Here is a 12,456-nt window from a genome sequence, read left to right as displayed (position 1 = left end):
CCAATTTTATCTAAATGAAAATTTTGGCTTCAGGGCTTGTTGCCGGATAGGCGCATTTAGCATCACTTCCCCTATCTAGTTATGCATTTTCTCATATTCGCATCATTTTTCGGACTAAGCAATCGCCATCGTAACAGATTCTGAAGTGTCCCTCTGAATAGATTCGTTAGAATTGATGAACGTGTTGTGGCCTGTGTGCGATGGGAGGTTTTGTGTGAAAGATGTGTGAAAGAACGTGTTGAGCATATCGAATGTGTTGTGTTTGTTACAGCTGTTGCGTGCACTGTGTTTTGTAAGGTAAGTCAAATGGAGACGGGTGATTTTAGACCGCATTCAAGATATGTTGTCCTTTGATGAAACTATTTTCGTGACGGGAGATCCGTTCGTGAATTTCACTTTGCATCCCGATAGTGTCGCTGTAAGACGTAATTCTACGATAAAAAGAGGGATGTGAATGTCTAATGTGAATTCAAATTAACCCTAATGTCCAATTAGAATAACTGTCAATTCAACGCTGCAACTTCCAATAGGAATCCCTCGTTCCGATTTGACAGTTCTCCATTCATGAAAAAAGGTAAACAAACCAGCTGCCAACCGAACAGGTAAAAAACGAAATCTCTACACAAGAGATTTCAACACCAAAGAAGGTACGAACACCATCAAATTCCGAAAAAGTTGTGTATCCAACAAAAGACGGACGTCCATCAGCCGTCCGTCGTCAGTCCGTTTCGAGCTTTCGCGATGCGTCGTCGTCTTTCTTTCGTGTGTCGAAATATCGCAAGAAGGTCCCAATCGCGTCGAAGCTGTCGTGATTAGGCGATTGATTGAAGGGAGCGTCGTCGTGATTCTGTCAGGTTGTGTGGTTTCCCTGGAACCACAATCAGAAAAATAAGGGGAAACTTCTAGTTACATTCTCTCGGGAATGCACTATTGATGGTGTCTCGGTGCGTCGCGACGACAACGTCGGTTGGTTTGGGTTTGAAAGTGGAAAGTGCAGTGCCCTAGAAAGTTGCTCTATGACCGACGACGGCGATTGAAGTGAAGGCTCTTGGTGTCTCACTTTTACGCATGGGAAATTGTATACCGTGAGCGTGGTGTTCAGGAGGGAAGAGTTGCAGTGCACAAACAACAGTTATTTTGTCGCACTTGCACCTGCACAAAGTTGTCACACCGGATTGCGGGAACGAGATAGAGCGAAAGGGTTTGAAGTGAGAAAGAGCAAAGGTTGTCAAATCGACGTCGCACAATCTGCGATTGAGATTTTAGGGTGTGTTTGTGAACTCGGATCTTGTTTTGTGGAGAGATTCGTGTTGTGTTGGTGGAAAACATCGGAAGAAGACGTCCGTCGATGGGCCAAGTGGGATGGTGTTGAACGTCAAATCGCTGCACGATTTGGTGCGGTCGATGTGGTGAAGAAGGTGTCAAGTGTGTGAAGAAGCAATACGCAGAGGAGCTAGCAGAGGCCTACTGGTGTATGTGCACACGAGCTTCTGTGTATATTATTCCTGCTGCTGCTTCTGGCCCAGTGAGAGGAGGCCAGCCAGAAGTTGTGTCGCGTATTTTGTTCGATTTCCCGTCGTGTCGTCAAATATTTATTTGCATTATGAATTTTGTCGCAGAAATGGTTCCAAAATGAGGTGCAATCCGTTCCCCACTGCCAGCCGGAAGTGAAAGTGAAACCGGAAATAATCGATCGGTGTTCGCGGGGTCGGTGTTTTGCGTTTTGTGAGTTTGGTTGGGTTGATTTTTTTCCCTTTTCTGATCTTTCGGTGGTGTCCTCTCAATTTGTGTGGTTCCGAGCCGAGTGTTGGTTTATTTTTTGGGGAAATCAGTGCGGCCAGCCAGGCAAGGACTGCCGATTTGGCCGAATTGCAGCAAGAAGTGGTGCCATCTATGTGTTGTGATTGTGAATTAAGTCTGTTTGCTGCTAGTGGTGGTTCAAAGTTTTGATAAATGTCAAGATGGCGGCTACTAATCGAGCTCGTCCTCAGCAGAGAACGAACATCTCGTTCTTCTCGAAGATCCAGGGCAAAATCTCGGATGCATGCGCCCAACAAAAGTTCCTAACAGACAAAAAGACCCTGGAAAAGACCTGGAAGCTGATGGACAAAGTCGTCAAGCTATGCCAGCAGTCCCGGATGAATCTGAAAAATTCTCCCCCCTTTATACTGGACATCCTGCCGGATACCTACCAGAGGCTGCATCTGATCTACTCCAAGTACGAGGATCAGATGCACTTACTCCATGGCAACGAGCACTTCAACATCTTTATCAACAACCTGATGCGGAAGTGCAAACAGGCCATCAAGCTCTTCAAGGAGGGCAAGGAGAAAATGTTTGACGAAAATTCCCACTACCGGCGGAATCTGACGAAGCTGAGTCTCGTTTTTTCGCACATGCTGAGCGAGCTGAAAGCCATCTTCCCGAATGGACTGTTTGCCGGGGATCAGTTCCGCATTACCAAGGCAGACGCCGCCGACTTCTGGAAGACCCGCTTCGGAAATAGGCAAGTTTAATATCTGAAAACCCTGTAACCAGAAAAAAAACAGAGACTCTTGTTTGTTTATTTATTTTGTGCTTTCGTCCACCCATTCATTTTACCCGGTTCTCGGAAAGAGGATGTTGACCCTGACTGAACGATTATTCATTATTTATGCTTCAACTTTCTCGGGAATCGGTTTGAAACTCGTTTAACATCACCGTTGCAGGTGCAATTCAAACTTGAGACTTTGACGTGATATCATTCGACGGGATTTTAAATCAGAGTACTGATTTCCTATTCAGAATTGAGATTTTTCTTTCTCATCTCGGAATTGAAAATAAATTTGATTCCTGAGATCAACTTTGGATTTTGAATAATGAAATCTGGTGTTAGTGTCTGGTTTTGATTTCAAATATGAAATTCTGATTGTCAATCTATTACTAGCTGAATATTAACTCTGAATCTGAATTCTGAGTTAACAATTTTATGAGAGATTTATCACCATAATTATGTTTGTTACTTAATTTATCGGTGAAAGTGACGTCCTTTTTAGTAAGAACTCCTTAAGATTATAAAATTTAACAGACGGATATAAAAGTTAGAAAAAAATAAAAAAAATTCATTATCTAAATGTTCTTTTAAAATTACATCACTTTTCACTGATAAGGCCGATAAATTAAGTCACAAGAATTTTCAATTAGAATCTGAATTCTGCGTGGATTCCGAAAGTGAGTTCTGAATCTGGAATTTTAACTTTTGCCATTGCGAGTGAGAACGGTTTCATTGTTGTGGTCATGTGAATGCCATGCCATTGTACATTTTATTCATTTACAAAAGTCATGTAAATTTAGTAGAAATAACTTGTCCCAAATATTTGCAGGTAAATACATGTAAATGTTCAAAAATATTTAATACTGTGTAAATTTAGGGGTTTTAACAATGAATGGCCCTTTCAACTAAACAAAGTTTTCTATCAAATAAAACGTAATAGCAGAAATTAATATACATTTATTTCGAATTTTGTAGCATTTATACAAAAAACAGATATAGACAGCACCCTAGCAGACTTTGATGGCAAAATGACAGTAAATTTTGCTATCACACCATCATCATGCCAAACGTGCTCTCATTTTATCTAATATAAAGAGGTACCCAGCAAAAATGAGAGCAAAATTTTTCATACATGGTTAGCCAAGTGATGCCTAATTTAGCTAAAACAGAAACCCTAAATCATTCCTCGATTTCCAACAGCTTGGAGAGCACAATCATGCCCAAATAAGGTATCAAATAAATTTCCTTCACAGCAAAATTTGTCATCCATTTACCCTCAAAACGATTATTCAAAAACGAGGTAGTAAAAGCAAGAAATCAAATTTTAATTGAGACGCTGGGGATCAGAGGATGCAACTGTCCAAATGAGAGTTTCGAGAAAACGTGCTGCAAAGTTGGCGTGGTGCTCGATTTTGATATTTATTTATCGAATTCGAGCAGTTCAATTCAATCGAAAAAGTGTTTCGAACAGAATCGTTAGGTATTCTTAACTGAAAATTGATGATTTCCGGTTCTCATGATTACAAAAAGAAAGATAAAGAATTTGTAATACTGCCCTTATAACCTTTCTATTTGACAAATCATTGCCCTAAATTATTCGGTAAAATTATTACATTTTTGGCCCTCATCCATACTTATATCAGGGGAGTGTAAGCCAATATGATCTATTGTGAATTAAGTACTTATACAAAAGGGTCCTTTATGTCTAATCTTAAATTAGTTAAAAAACTCTCCTCCTTTCCTTGAATTTAATTGACCAAAATCACATTTTTTTAAATATGCAATCTAAAAAAATACTGAAACTTTTGACAGATTTTATCAATAAACTTATTTTGCTATCACTTCATACATCTTCTATAACACAATCTGCGTCTCTATAACATTCACAGCGAGAAAATGTTGATAAATGAGAATTTCTGTAATTTGTTTACCCGGTATTTTAAAACTCATCACTTTATGATCTTTTCGATAAAAATTGTGAAGTTATCTATAATATTTTTCCAGAGCTTCTTTATATCAGCGCATAATACAACAAAATTATAATGTTCTTATTTTGCAACTTTACATTAAAAAAATCAATTATTGAAAAAAAGTGTTAATTATTCCTATAAATTCAAAACTGATTGTTAAACTCTAATACTTTATTTAGCTAAATCGTGTTTCGAAAATATCGCCATTTATCAAGATGAATTCTGGTTTCGACTCTAAAGGAATAAAGCTTTTGGAACTTTATTTTCCTTAATTTTTTCTTGAATTCATAGCTCTCATCCTACTCGTACTGAAAAAAGTGAAAATCGTTTTTTTTCTTTTTGAACACATTATTTTCAAAATTTTTGTATAAATTTTCAATATAATAAAAGAGTATAAAATAATGGATTAATTTCTGACAGAATAAGTAACTCACCCACATGAGAAACGAAAAATGAGTTTGAATCAATTTTTCCTTCTTCGATCATTCAAAGATACAGATTTTAGGGATGAATGCTACAAAGTGCTAAATTCCCTAAAAAAAACAATACAGATTTTGCCCAAATAATGTTGTTGCGGCGATAAAAGGTCTTGAAAAAATTAATTTTGATAATTTTTGAAAATAAATCAATAACATCATAGCTAACTTTGGCATCACAAAAAAAGTTTTGTTTAGCTAAGTATTTAATACTGATGACTTTAATCTTTTTAACAACTTTGTTTAAGACTGCAAAGCGTATTGACTTAAGCTTATAGACTTAAGCTTAAAATGATTTCGAAGTTCTTGTAACGGGGATTAATTTCGTTTTCTTTCGAACGTAGGCTTGTGTAAATAAAATTATGAATATCTGTAAAAATCAATCAGTATATGTAGCTTGAAATACGAAAAATCGGTTGCTATTGTATACTCTAATCGATCATCGGCAAATTTTGAGGATTGAAAAATCGGAACTTTGAGCGCTTTGAGGCACCCCTTAATAAAGTCCAATTGAGTTGAAATTTTTCATAGATCACTTTTTGGACCAATCTTCAAGATGTATATGGTCGGTTTGCGAAAGTCGAAATGAACCATTTGGCTATCTGCCACCCTACTATACATGTTTGAACGGAAACGAAAATAATGGATTTACTGAAATCTTCTTGTTAAAATTTCATGTATTTAGTCTTATAATCATATTCACTTTCATATTTATCTTTTTGAAATTTGTCATTAAGAATATAAGAATTTCTTTACGGGAAGAAAAATGAAATTGAAAATATTGTACAATGTCCCCAGTAATAGGTGATCAGATGCTTTGAATAAAGTGTCGAGGTCGAGAGACCTTCAGAGAAACTAGGCGTTTCATTAGGAAACCTAAAAATTTTAGGAGCTTAGGAGCATATTCTTAAAGTGCACAAATCAACAAAAAGCAACGTATCTTTTCCCACAATTGGGATGTGGAGTTCGTTCTACTGAGCCACGCCTGCGATCGTGGAATTCGATATTATTCATTCAATAGTAGGGGAGAATGAGCTTCCTCGATCCCTGGAGATACTTGATTCCTTCGTTATATCTCGAATCAGGAATGTTTACAAATATCAAATGTTCTAGAAAAATGTGCTAAATAGAACAAAACAACTATCATGTTAGCTCAACAAATTTCAAAAATTTTATTTTTCGAGTTATTGAACCTTGTTTGAAAAATTTAACAAAATGTGGTTTGTTATCACTTTAAAATGTTTCTCGCATGAAAAAATTACAATAAAAATATTTAATCCAATATGTCAATCGTTAGAGTATAATATGATTTTCATAATGCCATATTTTCAAAGCAATAGTAAACTCTCATTTTTTTTAAGAAGAAGTTTTCCAAAATGTATGTTATGAGTATAATTGATCCCTAGAGCCCAAAAAGATATATTTTTCTTCTGAATGGATCGTGATCATTGGTTATAATGAAATTACTAATATCTGTTCAATAACTGATGTTTATCCAGTAATTATGTAATAAAAATAACTCAAAATACTGTATTTATCTAAAAACTAAAAAATGTGCCTCAAAGTATGCAATGACATTAGGGCAGTAGACAAAGTTTTAGAATTATCTTTGTCTTATGCTGACAAACTGTGAAATGAGAACTAATATGGCAAAAATAGCCAACGGATCTTTTATCTTTTTTGTCTCACGAAAACGCTTCTTAAAGTTACACGCTGTCAGGAAGTGCAAAAGACGGCGCGTTGCTAAATTTTTCCAAAAATATAAGATGAAAATAAGAAAAAGGGATCAAGTATCCCCATTCTCCCCTAGGATTAGAAAAGTAAATATGAATTCTTGGATTTAAACTAAAATGAGTGAAATTTTTACATGTATCCATATTTCGTGCAATTTGGACAACATTTGAAAATAGTTTCGAGTTCAATGATTTAAGGTGGATGTGAGTAATCAATCAAGCTAAGCCAAGCTAACATCTGGCGTATGAGCAGAATCTAGGTAAATTGATGTAGAAAAAATTATTTTAAGTATTTCAAGCCGCTGCAATAAATTCTGTTCATGACACTATCAGACCTGAGGAGTGTTGTTTCTTTTTTTCCCGAAAATAAGAAAAAGTCAGCCCGAGGAGAGCCAAAAATGCAAAAATTCACTGACAAATGTTTGCAGTGTTCCATGTAGTACCCAGATAAAAACCCACGTTTTTTAATTTCATCTAAAAAAATTTGAAAAAAAAGATTTTTTTTTTTCTTTGTTTTGGAAAAATGAAAAACTTTTAGAAAACAAAATTGAAAATTCGCTACAAAACTGTTTAAGCCCTGTAAACCAAATAAAAGTTAAATGAGAAAATATTGTAAAATAATTGTATTGAATCAAATCGAGCATTCGAAATCTGTTGAAAACAAAGTTGATATTGAGATTTTATAATCTAATTTTTTCTTTTGATCGAAATTCTCGATCTAAAAATTTGACCACATTTCTACATACACGAATGCATCTAAATACGCTGATTTATGTAATAAACAATGAACAATTTTTATTTTATATATGGTTTGATTTTATATATGAAACTTTACCATCTTTGTGGTACCGTGTTCAAGGTTGAACAGTCGATTAATAGTGAAAAGTATTAAGCCTTCAAAAATCATCAAAAAGGATGAAAGAGTTTCAACAAAGGAAGTAAGAAGAAAGTACAATTTTTCCCTAGTCCCAAATATTTGTTCGTGAAAGTCCTCACACCAACTTAGCTCTAAATTGGTGAAAATCAAAACTAAATTGCCTAATTTGCCGCCGGCCGTGGCCTAGAGGATAATGTTCAAGTCTTCTAAGCCAGAGGTCATAAGATCGAATCTGGATCACGGCACATATAGCACTCTCATCTGCTATCATTCAAAATTAACTTTTATTGAATTGATTAGAGTGACTCAAATTAACCGACTACTAAAAATCATCGCTTTTGAAACATTTTGGTTTGGGAGAAGCACAAAACAGAGTTTTTCCTCGACTGTTTTTGAAGTAGTTTCTTGAAGGTTGGATTATGACAAAAACTTCATTCGAGGGTCGAGTTTCGATTCAAAATTTGATCAGTTCTAACGGCTCGGTAATGGCCTAAACAAAAACTGTGTTGTGTTTTCGAGTAATTAAACTACACTTCTTTAATAAGTAAGAAAAAAATAAGTAAACATACTTGACTTATATTTATAAACAAAAAATCAAACATTATATTGGACTATAAATTTGTCTGAGATAATTGGATTGGTGTAAAATTAATTTCGACAGTTGGTGTTGATCGCGTTTTTAAGGCTTTAAAAAGCTGAGTGATTGATTTTGATGTCATTCGAATTGAAGCACAAACGCATACTTCTTTCTCGTTTATCAATTGATGTTAAAAAAAAAACTCATCACCAAATAACACAATTAATCTCGGGCAGAAAAATTTGCGCCAAAGAAAACTCGAAAGCCATTCAAAGTGACCGCCACTGGCTGCTTGCTGTTGTGACGGCGAGTAAACATTTGTGGGTCAATGTGTGTGGGTTTGACATCGCCGACATTCGTCGAGTGCTATCATTCGCCCTCATTCATCCATTCATTCATTCATCAGTTTCATCACCCATCGACTGGACTTGGCGCCACCCGCGAGGACATCTGGCAAAATTGCGTCGCTTATTTCAATTATGTTTGTTTTTTTTTTCATTTTTTTTTGCATCACATTTTGTTGTGTTTCTTTTTGTTTTTTTTTTCTGGTCTGTCAAGCAAATATTCCTTGGGCCATTAGTGGTGTTCAATCAGCTAAATAACTGCAATTAAATAAAAAGACCACCGACTGACTGACTGACTGACTGTCCAACAACGACCGACCATTGGTTCCAAATGGGGTGGTGGTTATTCATTTGTTACGGATTGGTCGTTTTATTTATGGTTATTCTTTGGCAATTTCCGGCTAGCTTCATCGAAGCTTAGCGTGCGTAAATTAAGTGAAGACCTGACTTTGAGACACAGTTTCTTAGCAGAATTTGAATGAAACTTAGTAGCACATTAATTTATGTTTCCTATGTTAGAAATTTCGAACGAAATAAAATAAAACCTGGCGTCACCGTTGACACATTTTATTCGATTTATAAAATAAATCGTCTTCTTGAAAAAAAACCCACACGCTTAACTTTGGGTCCATTTCGTTTAATTGTGTCAGTAATTAACCGATGGCATAAAATTGAAATAAAAAAAAAACCTCCATAAAATCCAACAACGTCTGTCTGCAATACAGGTGAAAGGCCTTTTTTCGCGCTCGCAGCAAAAAAATACGGTTTAACGGTTTTCAATGATGCTATTTTTTTTCGTTTATTCGTTGCTGTTGCCGGTTCCCTCGGGTCATCAGAAAGCAATTAATCCGTCACTCGTGTTACAACAATACGACGGCGACGACTGGTTTGGGTTGCAGCAGGTGTTTTTTCCTGGACTTGGTTTCAAATATAAACATCAGCTACCGTTCGCGGCGGTCGCGACATATTAATTCATCAATACCTCAAAGGTGAATCGTTTTTTGCTCTGTTCTTTTTAGGGGGATATGTTAATGATTTTTTTTCCAAACTTTGATCAATTTGATGCGCGTGATCAAATTTTGCTGACTGATGGCTCATGCATGCGAATGCGTATGACAAGTGAACTTAACGGTTGACTCAAAACTAAAATGATACACTATCGGGATGGTTTTGAATTTTTTTTAATGAGAATATTTACAGGATGTTACCAGTGAAAATATGATCACGATGCACAAGATTGATATTAGCTTCGTTCAACGGTTGGTAAAAATCGGTTTCAACTGGTTTCTGTCAACTGGTAGATGTTCAACGAGCCAATGTTTTGGTCGAAACTAGTCAGGTCGTTGTTCAATGGAGCAAGTTGAAACTAGTCGAAACCAATCCGGCTCGGCTAGAAATTGGCCGAAGTAAATTGGAAAGAGACAGGTGATCAACTGTCAATCCATTTCTACTTGTTTCGACCCGTTTCGACTAGAGTCCATTGAACGACTATTATTGAGAACACTGAATCGAAATTATAAATTATTTAGGTATAATTTCCAACGGACCTTTCAAATCAAATAAACAGAAAACTTAAATATTGTTTTCCAATCATGCATTGGTTGAATTCATAAGAAACAGGAAGACATTTGATGATGGGATTCTGAATTTTCAGAACACCACTTTTACTGTCCTTAACAAAATTTCAACTGAATTTGCCTTTGTTCTAGACCCCGGTGGATTATTTCAAATTTGGGCTCAAATGAAAGGGGGAAAGTCCCAGCTTTTGAATGATTCTATCAGAGACACCGTGCGATACGGAAAAAAGTTAAAAATTTTATTAATATTTAATCTTTCATTAAAAACAGAAGGGTGTAAAAATTTCGTAACATATTACAATTAAACCGCTTATAGTGAAACCTACTAAAGCTATAGCTAGCTAGTGTCGCTGTTAATTATATACTATAGTTTAGAAAATATTCTGTATCGTATTCTATTTTTTTTTTTCGAGAAGTCGGCTTTGAGTGTAATGAACCTGAATTTGTACCTATAGGAAAAATAAATCATTCAAAACATTCACTTAACAAATTTAAGTACTGATAAGGACTGGTTGTAATTACTTTACCAGGGCAGCTTGGAGAGCCTTGAAATTGATCATTGAAAGTGATGGTCACGTCGTACGGAGTGACGAATCGTTTTTCACCTTCGACGTCTTGTCTTGATGGTCGCCAGCAAAAAAAAGGTCATCAAGATTTTTCCAAAATTAAAGTATATTTTTCGTTTTTTTTGTTCAATCTACGGATTTGAACGTTTTTCAATATAGTAACGCTGGCGCTCAGTATATCAGTTTTGAGCGTTTTCAATTGAGAGTAAATGAGAGGAAGCCAACCATATAGTATCGGTCATCTGACTAATGATATTTTTTGTTAAATTTTTTATTATGGAAAGATTTTCCATTAACATATTATCTCACCAAATTTGGCTTCTTTTAATATTTGTGACTTGAGTTCAGAGTTGAGGACAATCAGACTTTTTCTCGGACAAGATCTGAAATATAACGGAACGTCTATGTTGAAATTTTGCAGGGTGACTTATAAAAGATAAAGCAAACATTAATAATTTTTTTGGAATTTGGTCCTCTTCATTTTAAAATTGTCTCCCTACTTTTTGAGTTGCAGCTAGCTAGGCGTGTAAGAATGCCTGCCCATAGTTATTTACCCCTTAGGGCTGTCCCAACGGTAGATGCAAAACACGGTTTTCGACTACGATAAAACAGTCCGGCTGGCGCCGGTGGCGTAAATCGGTGTTTTAGCGCAGTTATCGATTTCAAAATTCCCAACAGTTATACGCCTTTGTTCTAAATTCAAGCAAATTTGGAACAGGATTTCAAAATATAGGACAGACCGATTTAGTTCACGGTGAGAAAATTTTAGCCAACAATGATTTCTTTCACACATGTTTGGGTAACATTGGGTGTGATAATAGTTTCTTTTTGAGATATAATTTGAATGTTTTTTTCGCTTCAACCAGCCTATACGTAACATAAATTGAGAATAGATGTTAATAAAAACCATATCAAGTACACGCAGAGAAAACTTGGATTTTGAAACAAAACAAAACTGACTTTGATTCAAAAAATTCATTTTTTCGATTCAATCTCCTGTTTTATTTGAATCAATGAATTATGGTTTTGTTTCAAATAAGTAATTTTAGAAAGATAGAATTAATTTTTTGAATCGAATAATTTTGGACTTTGATTTTGAACAAATTCTTTGATTCAAAAGACATTTGCTCAATTGCATATTTATTTGGAAACAAAGTAAATTTTCTTTCAACCAAAGAAAAATGTATTCAATGCAAAGGAATAATTTCTTAAAATAAAAACTTCAAACTTAGAAGGTTTTTTGCATTGAGTAAGAAGAATTTAAAACGAAAATCGGTTTGGCTGGTCGTGTGAAAATGTGGATCAGAATTAGCTTAGTTAAGAGGATTCAGGATAAAGTATGGTAAGTTTATGTTAATTAAAGAATGAATATTGAAGATTTTCAATAAGTGCTTAAAATTTTACAGGACCACGGCCGATAGATGGTTTTCCAAGTCCCTGGATGCCGAGGTGACACCGCTCCAATCCAGCGATCAGGTCCACGAAAGTTTTAACCGGATGATTCGATTAAAGTGAACCAGAATGTGACACAGTGTTTCATTTATGTGTGAATAAAAATAAATTTTAAATTTAGAAAGTTTAAAAAGCATACTATTAATAAGCAATGAAATGCCTATCTTAGCCCGACAATGATTTGAAGTAAAAGCTAATTTGTATCAAGTTAAAAATATCATCTTTAAGCTAAGAAAAAAGTAATAGAATTCATTATGGTCTAAGACATAGGTCGGCAACCTGCGACTCTCGAGCCGCATGCGGCTCTTTGGACATAAAGCTGCGGCTCTTTAGCTCACTGCGCAAATATTA

General features: G+C 35.4%; 1 protein-coding gene across 1 annotated transcript; it reads left to right on the top strand.

Annotated features, from left to right (window-relative positions):
* The first annotated feature begins 713 nt into the window (after positions 1-713).
* LOC129760017 (E3 ubiquitin-protein ligase CBL-B-B-like) lies at positions 714-12,168 on the top strand. The gene is made up of 2 exons (XM_055757596.1): positions 714-2,506; positions 12,060-12,168. Exons 1-2 carry the CDS (start codon positions 1,962-1,964, stop codon positions 12,166-12,168), a joined length of 654 nt encoding a protein of 217 aa, XP_055613571.1. The 5' UTR covers positions 714-1,961.
* The last annotated feature ends 288 nt before the right edge of the window (positions 12,169-12,456 follow it).

The sequence above is a fragment of the Uranotaenia lowii genome, unplaced genomic scaffold (genome assembly GCF_029784155.1).
Source record: "Uranotaenia lowii strain MFRU-FL unplaced genomic scaffold, ASM2978415v1 HiC_scaffold_370, whole genome shotgun sequence".
Taxonomy (NCBI): Eukaryota; Metazoa; Arthropoda; class Insecta; order Diptera; family Culicidae; genus Uranotaenia; species Uranotaenia lowii.
This window is presented reverse-complemented; position numbering and strand designations above follow the sequence as displayed.